This window comes from Pseudorca crassidens, chromosome 1 (genome assembly GCF_039906515.1).
Source record: "Pseudorca crassidens isolate mPseCra1 chromosome 1, mPseCra1.hap1, whole genome shotgun sequence".
NCBI lineage: Eukaryota > Metazoa > Chordata > Mammalia > Artiodactyla > Delphinidae > Pseudorca > Pseudorca crassidens.
The window spans coordinates 37,904,953-37,917,119 of NC_090296.1; the positions used below are offsets into that span (position 1 = coordinate 37,904,953).

The 12,167-nt window shown below is 39.5% G+C and overlaps 1 protein-coding gene across 3 annotated transcripts in view; it reads left to right on the plus strand.

The window, feature by feature from the left end:
- Positions 1-12,167, plus strand: part of ESR2 (estrogen receptor 2) — a 71,009-nt gene that overhangs the window by 27,362 nt on the left and 31,480 nt on the right. The window contains exons 6-9 of one of the 3 annotated variants that reach the window (XM_067733749.1): positions 2,662-2,961; positions 5,671-5,809; positions 8,256-8,330; positions 11,614-11,747. In XM_067733749.1, coding sequence (XP_067589850.1) covers positions 2,662-2,961; positions 5,671-5,809; positions 8,256-8,330; positions 11,614-11,747 — 648 coding nt within the window. Of the gene's footprint in view, positions 1-2,661; positions 2,962-5,670; positions 5,810-8,255; positions 8,331-11,613; positions 12,055-12,167 lie in introns of those variants that run through there. The other 2 variants (XM_067733757.1, XM_067733767.1) reach the window with 2 other exon arrangements.

A 12,167-nucleotide genomic window follows, 5' to 3' on the forward strand; every position in this document is an offset into this window, starting at 1 on the left:
TATTGTGATAGTTAGTATTTGGGTTCATTTCTATCATCTTATTTTGTGCTTTTTAAAAAAAATCACATATTTTCTACTTTTTTTCCTTTTTGGAGTTGATCATATTTTCCTGGTTTCTTTTTTTTCTTCTGCCAGTTTGGAAATCATACATTCTGTTTTAATTCTTTTAGTGACACTATTTCTATTTTTAGCATGCATTCCTGATTAATTTTAGAATCAAACCACTCTAATAGATATCTCTCTTCCTAAATAAAAATTTTTCGAATGTTCTAGTCAAAATTATTCCTCTCTCATCTTATATGTTATTGTCTGGTATTTTGGTTCTACCTTGTTTCTGTACCTCGAAAAATTATTATTATTTTATTCAGTGTTTTTCAGATTTACTCACATATTTACCAGTTTAGTTTCTTACCACTGCTTCTTGACTTTCTTTGCTTCCTTCAGGTTCATTTTTCTCCATCCCAAAGAACATAGTATTTATTTCAAAGGGGCTGTGAGTGATATATGTTCCCAATCTTTTTAAACTGAAAATACCTTTAATTTATCCTCACTCTTGAATGATAGGTTAGCTGGGAATATAATTCTGAATTGAAAGCTTCTTTCTTTTTTTTTTTAAATTTATTTATTTTAAGTAATTTATTTTTGGCTAGTTGGGTCTTTGTTGCTGCGCGTGGGCTTTCTCTAGTTGTGGCGAGCGGGGGCTACTCTTCGTTGTGGTGCCCAGGCTTCTCATTGTGGTGGCTTCTCTTGTTGTGGAGCATGGGCTTCAGTAGTTGTGGCTAACGGGGTCAGTAGTTGTGGCTCACAGGCATCGGTAGTTGTGGCTCATGGGCTCTAGAGCGCAGGCCCAGTAGTTGTGGCACACGGGCTTAGTTGCTGTGCGGCACATGGGATCTTCCTGGACTAGGGCTTGAACCCATGTCCCCTGCATTGGCAGGTGGATTCTTAACCACTGAGCCACCAGGGAAGCCTGAAAGCTTCTTTCTTAAAGACATTATCCCATTGTGTTCTGCTATATAAACTTACAGTAACTGAAACGTTTTGGTACCAGCACAGGAATAGAAAAATAGATCTATGAAAAAGTGTAAAAATCTGGAAGAAGATACTTTTATACACAATTATTTATTAAATGACAAGGCATTTTATAAAAATCAATGGGAAAAGCTTATTTAATAAATGGTATGTGGAAAGTTGTACATCCATTTGGAAAAACATAACATGAAATATCAATATGACATAATAGAAGCATACATAAAATTTCAAATAGGTTTGAACCACAGAAGTGTTTAAAAAAGATATAGGAGCATATTTGTGTAATCTTTATGTGAAACAAAAAGGCAGATGTGACTATGTACTAAATCTTCTTATGACAGAAGACACCATGAGCAGAGTTAAAAGATATATTAACAGCTAAGACAAATATTGAATACAGCAAAAGTTATCATTCCTATATAAAGAGCCTTTGTAGGTAATTAAGGAGATAAAGAGCAAAAGAAGCAAATACGCAATATACAAGTAAGAGAAAATGAAGGGCAAACATTTTAGTCAACCTTGCTAGTAATTGAAAAAATACAAAGTAAAATGAGACTGTTTAGTCACTTGCCAGATTAGCAAAGATTAAAAATGATTTTTAATGTCCAGTGGTGTTATAAGAAAATAGGTAGCCCTTAAAGTATTATTTAGATTATAAATTTTAAAATAGTTTTGAAGGGCAATCTATCAATATGTATCAAAATTTTAAATTTTAATTTAAACGAGCAACTTGGTTCAGCAACTTGACTTCTTTCTGTTTATTATAAGGGAGTAATTGGATACAGGTACAAAGATGCATTTTCATTGTAATGTGTAATATAGTAGCAAAGAAATTGGAACCAACCTAGAGTTCCATCAACAGGGGACACTTTAAGTGGTGCTATACGCATAGAGCAGAATACTATACAGATTTTTTAATTGTTATAAAATGATACATTTTTAATAAAAAAAGAAAAGGGAGGTTATACAATTATATATATACACACATATATACATACACTATGTATGTCCTAAAGTTGTATACAAAATATGGAAAAGTATAAAAGCATTAAAAGAAAACTGACTTTAAGCCAAAATTTGTGATCGTCTATATTTTCCAGATTTTTTCAATTACTTTATTGTTTGAAATAAACTTATTTGTGTTAAGTATGTAAAAAGAATACACAGACACACACACACGCAAAAGAATTTAAGGATGTATTGTTAAAAGTGCATTATTTATAATCAGTTCCTAACTTTTCCTTGTCTTCTTCCTGAAGAAGATTTCTAATTTCATGGTTTGGAAACTGAGGTATACCAGCACTCTTTAAAAGAGAAATGGATTTAGATTTAGAAATGGAATAGATGACCTTGAAGTGGAAACCTAAAGATCATTTGGGCTATTGTCCCTAAAAAGTCATTACTGATTTTGCCAGTACAGTCAGTCACAAATATAATAATCTTTAGTACGTGCCCCACAGGCTCCAGAAATAAAAGTCAGGCTCCTGTTCTAAGGCACATTCTGTGAATAGACTCAGGTCTTCCAGTGATATCACTGCTTCATTTTTACCCTGGCAACTGGGGGAACTTGACTGCTGGGTTGGAGAAGAGATGGGAAAGCAGTGTGTTATCATCTGCTCTCTGCTTTAGGCTCCCGGAGAGAAAGGTGTGGGTACCGCGTAGTTCGAAGGCAGAGAAATTCTGATGAGCAGCTGCACTGCCTGAGCAAAGCCAAGAAAAATGGTGGGCACGTGACCCGCGTGAAGGAGCTGCTGCTGAGTGCCCTGAGCCCAGAGCAGCTGGTGCTCACACTCCTCGAGGCCGAGCCGCCCCACGTGCTCGTGAGCCGCCCCAGCACGCCCTTCACCGAGGCCTCCATGATGATGTCCCTGACCAAGCTGGCTGACAAGGAACTGGTACACATGATCGGCTGGGCCAAGAAAATTCCGGGTAGGGCTTTCTGGGTCTTAGCTTTAAATTTGTTTGTGGAAAGGGCCGCCTCTAACATTTATGGGGCAAGAATACAAAATGGAGGTCCACATTGTGTCTTGGGTATTTAGCAGTTTGAGAGCTTGATTTATAACCTTTAAAAGAAATATGTTCTTTCTTCCTATTTTGACATGTATGCCTTTAACACGTCCTGGAAGACCAGGTTCCAGTTTAGAATTCTTGAATTCCTCTGAGTTCTGTACCAGACATGGCAGTGCAGAAAGAGTTGTATATGGTGGACCCCTTCTCTTCCTGACTCCTTGCCTTCTTCTCCCACTCCTGGATCCATCCCACACCACCTTGTACACACACCATTCTACCTGTCCACATCTCCTACAGACACTAGCCTGTTGGCCACGTCTCATGCCTAGATCTGGTCTGGGACGAAGGACCCAGGGAAGAGACCCACCCAGGCTCTGGAAGTGGATATGAGGCCATTTAGGCAGGAAATTCTAGGGTCCTGGGACCTGGAACATGGTCTAAAAAGGAAGGGATCTGGGCTCCACCTTAACCCATCTCTTGGCTGTGGACTTCTCACCTTGGGAGGAGGGGTGGGGCTCAGTATGACCAGTATGAAAGTGAAACGTTTCTCAGATGCTAAATAGGAACTGTAAAATTTTGTTCCAATAGAGAAAGAATCAGTATATATGTGGATAAATAGAGTAAATCAGCTGTAGAAGTAACATGAATCATCAATAAACCTGGAATGCTTTTTAACTCGATAGACTTAAAAATGGGTTTGGTTATTCGTAAATTGTCATTTAGAACATTCATTTTCCATCCTATAATGTGTCCACTTTCCAAGACCAGTTTGTACATATACTGCATTGTCACCATCTAATTATTATTTGAATTGGTGTTTCTGTGAAAGAATGAATCAAGGATTCTAACATAGAATGACAGCAACCCACCATTCCCCTGGAAGGGCTTCTCCATGTACGTCTATACATTTGTCTAAGAAATGAGGTCTCTCTCCAAGTTCTAAGCCACTAGGGACAATTTCCATGGCCTGGAGGTCAGCAACTGCATTAAGCACATTTTAAAGATTGAGAAGGGGGCATGAAGCTGGGTGACAGAGCAGCTGGGTGTAAGAGCCTCAGGTAATAGTATCCATAGGGGTCATTTGTTTGCTTCTGAGCTTTCTGAGAATTTCCAGGTTTTCCACTTTGGTTTTGATAGTCTAGCATCTTCACCTTTGCCAGAATGCTGTTTTATTCTCAGCTCTTTCCCATAGGAGACAATACTGATGCAATTTCCTCTAGCTTTTGCTCTACGTGTATTCCAAGCCTAGTTTTCAAGATCCCACGTGGAGAGTAGTGGTGAAATTAATTACTCCTGAGAGCTGTGCAGCTTCTTTAAAACCAAACTCTTAAGCTGCATTAGTCCCTCTTCAAGCCTGGTATTTTGGAAAATTTTCAGAAAGCTTAGGCTTTCTGAAGCTGTGGGATTTTTTTCCCCCGTTCTCAGCTAATATAGTCATTGTCTAAACCAAAAAAAATTGGAATATCACCTAGCCTTGGTTTTGCTGAATATCTACAAGTATGAAAAGCTTGATCTCCTTTGGGTAGGCTTATTGTCTATAACTGTGGGTGAGATTGAAACGTGTACACATATCAGGAACTGGAACTGAGTGTAGAATGTGGCTTTGGAAAGGATTTATCCATCTTTCCATTCATTACTCTATTAAATTCTCCTTTGTGCAGATTTGTGTTATAATCGTTCAAAGATTTGAACCATGTGTGTTCTCTGTGCCATAGTTTCCTCATCTGTGAAATGAGGATGATGAGAGATTCTAGCTGTCGGAAATTCTCAGAGATAGGCCTTGTTGCCCCCATTTTTCCTGTAAGGAAACAAAGACTTCATAGGAGATTAAGTAACTAGCTGGGATGAGGCCGAGCAGGGTTCTAAGCAGAATGCATTGCACTCCAAGGCCATTTGTTTATATTTACTATACTTATATTATACTGCCTCCTCCTCTTACGGTGGCTTACGGAGGAAGGACCGGTGATCTCTGCTTCTGAAGTGCTCACCTCCCTTAGGGACCTGTTTCAGTTGTTACCTATCCTCTTCAGCGTACGGTAGCTTAGAGACAGCACACCTACTCAGAAGAATGATTCTAACGCTAGATGTGAAATGTTAAGCAATTGAAGAAACTCTTTCAGCTGGAGCTCTGACTTTCTGCAGGGGTTGGCCCTGCTCTCTCTGCAAGCCTCCCATCCGCACCCCCACTCTCCCATCCCCACCCCCACTCTCCCATCCCCCCACTCCTCCTGGCCCCAGTCATGGGCTGGGCCATATTGGTAGCCCCTCTGACTGGCAGCTGAGCTCTGTCTTTCTCAGTAGTGCAGAGGGATTATTAGGATATAACCAACAAAGGTCAGGGCCAGCTTTCTGTTCTTCCCTAGCATCTGTCTGGGGAGCTGTATAAGCCCAGGTGACAGTCCTTTAGAAATTCTGAATGAAGTACATTTCTCTCTAGAAGGGGTTTGAGACTAGAAAATAGTGAGTACTCACTTTGAGTTCAAGATTTTCTCACTTGTCAGCATTTAGCAATGTCTTTAAAATATTGACTTTCCCCCCCGAGCCCTGTATGATTGCTCTTCTGTTTTTATGGAACGGGGGAGCTGAGGAGGAGGGTGGGGTGTGCTCACGGCCTCTTGCTTTCCCCAGGCTTCGTGGAGCTCAGCCTGTACGACCAAGTGCGGCTCTTGGAGAGCTGCTGGTTGGAGGTGCTCATGGTGGGGCTGATGTGGCGCTCCATCGACCACCCCGGCAAGCTCATCTTTGCTCCAGACCTCGTTCTGGACAGGTGAGAAAAAATACTTTGTGTTTCTTCTCTGACTGGTTTGAGTGAGGCGCTGAGTGAAGTGGGAACAAAGTCCTGGGTGCTGCAATTAAAACCTTACTCCTGAGAGGGCAGGTAAGAGGAGGATAATGTCATGAGTTCCTTCACTGGGTCAAGAACCCAAGAAGGAGAGCATGGGCACAATGATTAAGTGTCTTGTGACTCATTCTTACCTATTCTTTCAGTGTGGCAGCATTCACTGGCCAGACCACAACAGGGGCCTGTGTCCTGCAGGGTATATGGCCACTAAGTATACACGTCAACTTAGATTTTTCTGCACTAAAAAACTCCATTTTCAGGTTATAATTTTAAGCTGTCCTGCTGTTTTTTCCACTGGTAGGGACCCTGTACATCTCCAGCTATTTGGACAGGTGATGAAATTCTTACAAATCTACCAAGTTTATTTTAACATGCTTTAACTAACTCTAACTACGTGTACTATACAGCATTTTTGGCAATAGCCGTGGAACGAATGGTTATTAAAACCAGATGAAAGTTAACGGAAACTGGGGAACGATAGTATTAATGTGATAACTTGGTTGCATTTAGTTTTCTTTTAAAGATGGTGCAGAAAAGGAACCAATTTTTAATTGACTTAGGTGAACTGTTCGTGGAGGGAAAGCTGGAATGTACAACACTCAGGCTTTTTAGGAGAAAAGTAGAATGCTTTCTTGGGGTAAATTTGAACAGTTTGAAAATCTCCATGGAAATTGATTTCCACATTCCTTATATTGAAAAAAATGCTAGTGTTGAATATTCAGTCACATTTGACTCTGTGCACAAAGAAGGATGCCTAGTGTTATGAATGGAAAGGATCTGCCCCTTGGCATTGCCTCTTTAGATCATCAGAAGATCCCCATGCACATCTTACTCAGATGAAAAGTAATAGCCCAGGGAATTAGCACCCATTCTGTCTGTTGTCATGGATGACAGCATTGACAACACTGTTCTAAGTAACAGAGGTGTGTTGGTGGAGAACAGGGCCGTTGGGAAGAGCTGGAGCGTGGACTGTGGCTCCACTAGGAGCAAGCCCAGAGGGAGGTTCTGGAAGCCCAGACCCTTCAGTAACAATCAAAATAGCTAACTTATTGGCTTCCAGGCACCATCTTAAGCACTGATATGTGTTAAGTCATTTCATCTTCACAACAGCCCTTTATGGGTAAGCACCATTATTATCCCTGTCCTTCAGATATGGAAACAGGAGGTAGGTAACTTACCTGCAGTTAGCAAGTGATGCAGCTGGGCACAGGGGCTGGCTGTGAAGTTCACACTCTTACCTACAACAGTACATGCCTCCCAGCGGGATAGAGAACTGGAAGAGGAAAGAGGAGGAGGCCAAAAGGCAAAGTAACTTTCTACTTTATTCTTTTATCTCAGAACAACTCTGTTTCACTCTCTGTGCACCTCAGAAGCCTGCTCCTCCTCATCTCAGGGTACCATGTTGCGAGGCAGGCTGCAAGGCCAAGCATCCAGCTAAGCCATCAGTCTCATTCATTCATTCATTCACTCATTATATTCCACTTGGCATTTAAAGGCACACACACACACAAATATACACACAAAATTCCCTAGAAGTGAGTGCTAGGAAGAAGTTCTATCCTTTGGTGAACCAATAAATTTGCAGACTTTGGGACTGTGTTATTTTATTTTTTGCCTTGATTTCTAAAATTGATGCCACATTTAGTGTTTATTTTCAGTGACTATTTCATTCCTGGTTTTTAGCACAACTAACTTACCTCTTTGTGCGGGTTCTTTAACTCCCATGTGAATATAAATTACTGTAAATTGACACCAATCCCAGATAAATTTTAGGCTTACCTGTTGGTTAAGTAATAGAAGAAAAAAAAAAGTAATTTTTCTTATATGTTACTTTAATAGACTCACATTACTTTATAAATCTTTGGATGTGTTATTTTTTACAACATAGAAATTGAGTATATTTGAGGATGAAAGAGGAGTTCTTAGGAATTGTAAATGCATTCACATTGAACAGGCATTTTTTTGGAGTGCCTACTAGTGGTTATTTTTTGTTGCAGTCCCTACTTGATTTGAGCACTCTGTAAAGTATAGAATTTCAATTCCGAGACTCTTAGTGCATCTGTTATACAGATAAATACATTTTAATGTAATGGGTATGTTTCTGGAGGAGCTGCTTATTCAAAAATGTTCAAAATGTGACTTATTCCAAAAGTCAGGGATCATGCACTATAAAAGTGTTCTATTGTGAATCTTTTTTGCAACGTGAATAAATAATTTTCACACTACATGAAAATAATTGTCTTTTGGTAGATTGTCCTGTCAGAGTTCCTTTAAGTGGTGGTATGACCATGTAAGCAGTGAATACAATTAAATTAGCCTATTTATTTGTGGAGACTGAGACTATAATTTGTTTCCCTTTATTCTTGTTGAGGCTTCTGCAGCGAGAAAACTTGAACCTACTGAGGATGAGAGGAAAATCCGGGTATCTCAGCTTATTTCTAACAAGGTAGTTCTTTTAGTAATCACTAGAATCCCAATTCATGTGAAGATCTACCACAGAATCTGAACTTCTACTTGCTCAGAAAATCATATATGCTAAGACATTATGTGTCCTTAGCATCAATAGGAAACTGCCAAATGTTATTAAAAAGTCAGAGGAAGTGGATGTTTATGGAGTTCTGTGGACTCACAAGTGTAAATGTACTGAGTTTGCATTCACCTCAGGTATTTGTATATTGAACTTTCTTCAAGAGACTGACAGAATTTTCACTTCTGAATTTGTATTTCCCTTTTGTACTCAGATCATTTCACCTGAGTTCAATATTTAAGTCCTTCCCATGTGCTAAGCTCTCCCAACCCTATTGCCACCCACACAAAGATAGACAAACTGTGGTCTATTAGCCGCATGTGTGCTGCCAGCGGATATATATATGCCAGTACAAAACAGTGAACCCCAAAGGGAAGCCCACTCTTTCAACACGTTGTCCTTGGTATCAAACAGAATATTTTTCTTTTATAAAGGGAGTGGTTATCAAATATAAGATAGTCCACATGGAACTATTACTTCTATTTTTATTTAGCACTGGTTTATGGGGAAATGGAGTGTAAAAGTAAATTTCCATGAGTAGTTTGGTTTGATTGATATATTGTTTCAGTATTTTAACATCCAAATCATATACCCACTAGGTTGAATTCAGATCTTTTAAACCTGTCTTAATTTCTTACTCGTAATTCAGTGTCAATCATAGTTACTTACAGAATAAATGAAATAGGTCTCATTGATTGTAAAGTCCTTCCTCACTCTGTTCTGTATAACTCATTTTAAAGTAGAACTCTATTAGGGTGTCCTTTATAAGATATTGTACCTTATTGCCCCTATATTTCTCATTTATTTTCTAGAAATGTATTTGTTTTCTACAGCCTGTGAAGTGAATAAAAATATTATAACCTTGCCACCCCTTGAATGAGATGGTTGGCTCTCACACCTGCTGGAGAAAGCAATCAGACCTTGCTCTTTACAACTGGTTGAGAAATTCACTTTTTCCATGCGGTACATATGTTCTGATTACTTTGAGCTGCAGCATTTATCAAGGCCTAAGATACCCTGAAATATAAACTCTACCTCCATTAAAAAAAAAAAATTTAGTTATTTATTTTGGCTGCACCGGGTCTTAGTTGCGGCATGCGGACTCTTAGTTGTGGCATGCGGGATCTAGTTCCCCTGACCAGGGATGGAATCCGGGCCCCCTGTCTTACCCACTGGACCACCAGGGAAGTCCCTCTACCTCCATTTTTGAAATATGAATTTACATTTTAAATGGTATGTATTTCGATGAGGAAATGGTGCTAACTTCAGTATTTAGAGATGTGTTTTTAGGCACAGGTGGCAGCTTCTGCAAAATAGGATTGATTTCAAATGAGTCCCCTTATCGTACTACTTGGGGAGGTGTGTGTGTGTGTGTGTGTGTGTGCCTGCGTGTGTGTGTGTGCATGCACACATGTGCCCGTGACCCCACCTCTGAGTCTCACAAAAGAGTAAAGAGCCAAACTATTAAATTGTCAATGCAGGACTTGTTGGATTTTTTGTTTTTGCCCCCAGAGATATTTTAAAACTAGCTTTTCTCAGTATCAGATGTCCTTAAACCCACCAATTACAGTTTCCAATAATTAATTGTCCTAGGCTGAGTGATTTGATGATTGGCTTGAGGGGCATTCAAGTGAATAAGTATTTCTTGTGCCTCTGCTATGTGCAGGGCATGCATGTCCTTACTGGACATTAGCAGCAGGCTGCCTGGGAAAGCCCAGAGCAGGGGAGGTGGGCGGATGGCATATGGAGGGCTGGGCCTTTCCTATAGATTTTGGCACCCTTTGCCCAGGGCTCTGACTCTCCAAAGTGCCCTTTCCCTTAGGAGTGACTTCTAGGGGGCACTGACATTTTATCACTTAACCTGTGCGCTTTCAGGAAGTCTAAACTGGTTTCCAAAGTTACCGCGCTTGTTTGCCAGTGTGCGCAGTTTGCATACTTGTAGCTTTGTGTAGTGAGCTTGCGGGGGTGTGAACGCTGTGGACTTCAGGATCCTGGTAAGCGGGCATCCAAGCATAGCACCAAATAGGAAAGGCTTTAGCAGGATTAGTAGTACCCACTGGTGCCAGTTCATTTGAACTCTACAGAGGCCCTTTCTCCAACTACGACCATCACTGGAAATGTCCTGGCTTGGGGTTGGGAGAAGGAGGAGGGACCAGCCAGTGTTCTTTGAAGATCTCAGGTCCCCTTCAGGGGCTGCTACAGAGACTGAAAATGAAACTTGCAGAAACTCATGGCCACCACAGCTGCCCTTTGCTGTGTACTGCAGGCTTTTAGAAGCAAATGAATGTTTTATGGCGAAATCATTTAACTGCTTGCTTGTCAAGGACTTCCAGTAGCTCTATGACTGATGATAATGGAAGTTGTTTTGGGAGCAGTGAGGTGGAATAATGTGTGTCTGGCTGGAGTGAATTGAAGCTGGTATTTTCTAGGTACAGTTCAAGTAATTTACTTCAAAAGTATGCTTAAACATTCATTTCCGTAAGGAGTGCTCAAAAGAATCTCGATTACATAGTCCAAAGTTTGTCTAAAACTTTTGCTTAAAAATAATCTTTGGCACATCAAAATTACCATGTCTCCATTTCTACCTTCCTTTCCTGATTCTAATCCATCTTCTGTAATTGTGATTTCTTTGTATGTCATATTAGCTTTTCTTCAAACTGCATTTAAATGTCTCTTAGTTTCCCCACCAGTTTCTAGTTGACCACCAGGATGTGAGAGTTAAGCCCTAGATATAAAGTAATATTTCTTCTTGGGATATTTGCTTCTGTAATGTTCAGTCTTTCCTCATTAATACTTCAGAGTTTTTTGATGAGAACATGGACTGTATCATTTTAGTAATATGTGTCATATTGAGGGCTGGTTGGCTGACATAGTTTAGATCAAAAATAATGAACAGAAATGGTATTCCTTTAAGAAAACATTTGGTGAATAGGTAGGAGGAAAATGTACTTCCAGTGCACACTGTTGCCTAAAGAGTATGTATTCAAATGTTTGCTTTATGGACTTCTAGGAAATGCCCTCTCTTCCTTATATAAAAATAATTCTAGTAATTTCACATTTCTGGGTGTGGTCTCATTACTATCTTGTTATAGTTAAAGGGTGTACAAGATGAAACTTGAGATTAAAAAGAAAGTACTCCTTATTGCTTTCGATGGTTACCGGAAGCTGTATGTTCCTTACATTTCTAAATGGACTTTTGTAGGGATGAAGGGAAATGTGTAGAAGGAATTCTGGAAATCTTTGACATGCTCCTGGCAACGACTTCAAGGTTTCGCGAGTTAAAACTCCAACACAAAGAATATCTCTGTGTCAAGGCCATGATCCTCCTCAACTCCAGTAAGTAACCACACAGCTGGGCCATGTTTTATGGGGGAGAGATGCTGTTTCTAGAGCTGGCATGGTGTTGAGGAGTACTGAATTTCTTTTTTTTTTTTTTGAATTTCATATTTTATTTGAAAAGGGGAAAATGGCTTTCTTTTGGACTTTTCTGTTTCATTTTATAGGCATTTAAACTGTAGTTAACTTTTGGTAATTTGAATATGAATTATTCGTTGGGTGAATTACTGGTAGTAATTTAAAAAGTAGCTGAAACCACTCTACTGGAAAAGGAAAAAACGAACTTCAAAATGTTTACCTCTCATCCTTTTTTCTTTTTTTGACATTTTAATTTATTTCATTGTGATGTAATTGACATATAACACTATTAGTTTCAGGTATACAACATAAATGATTTGAATTTTTTTATAAATTTATTTT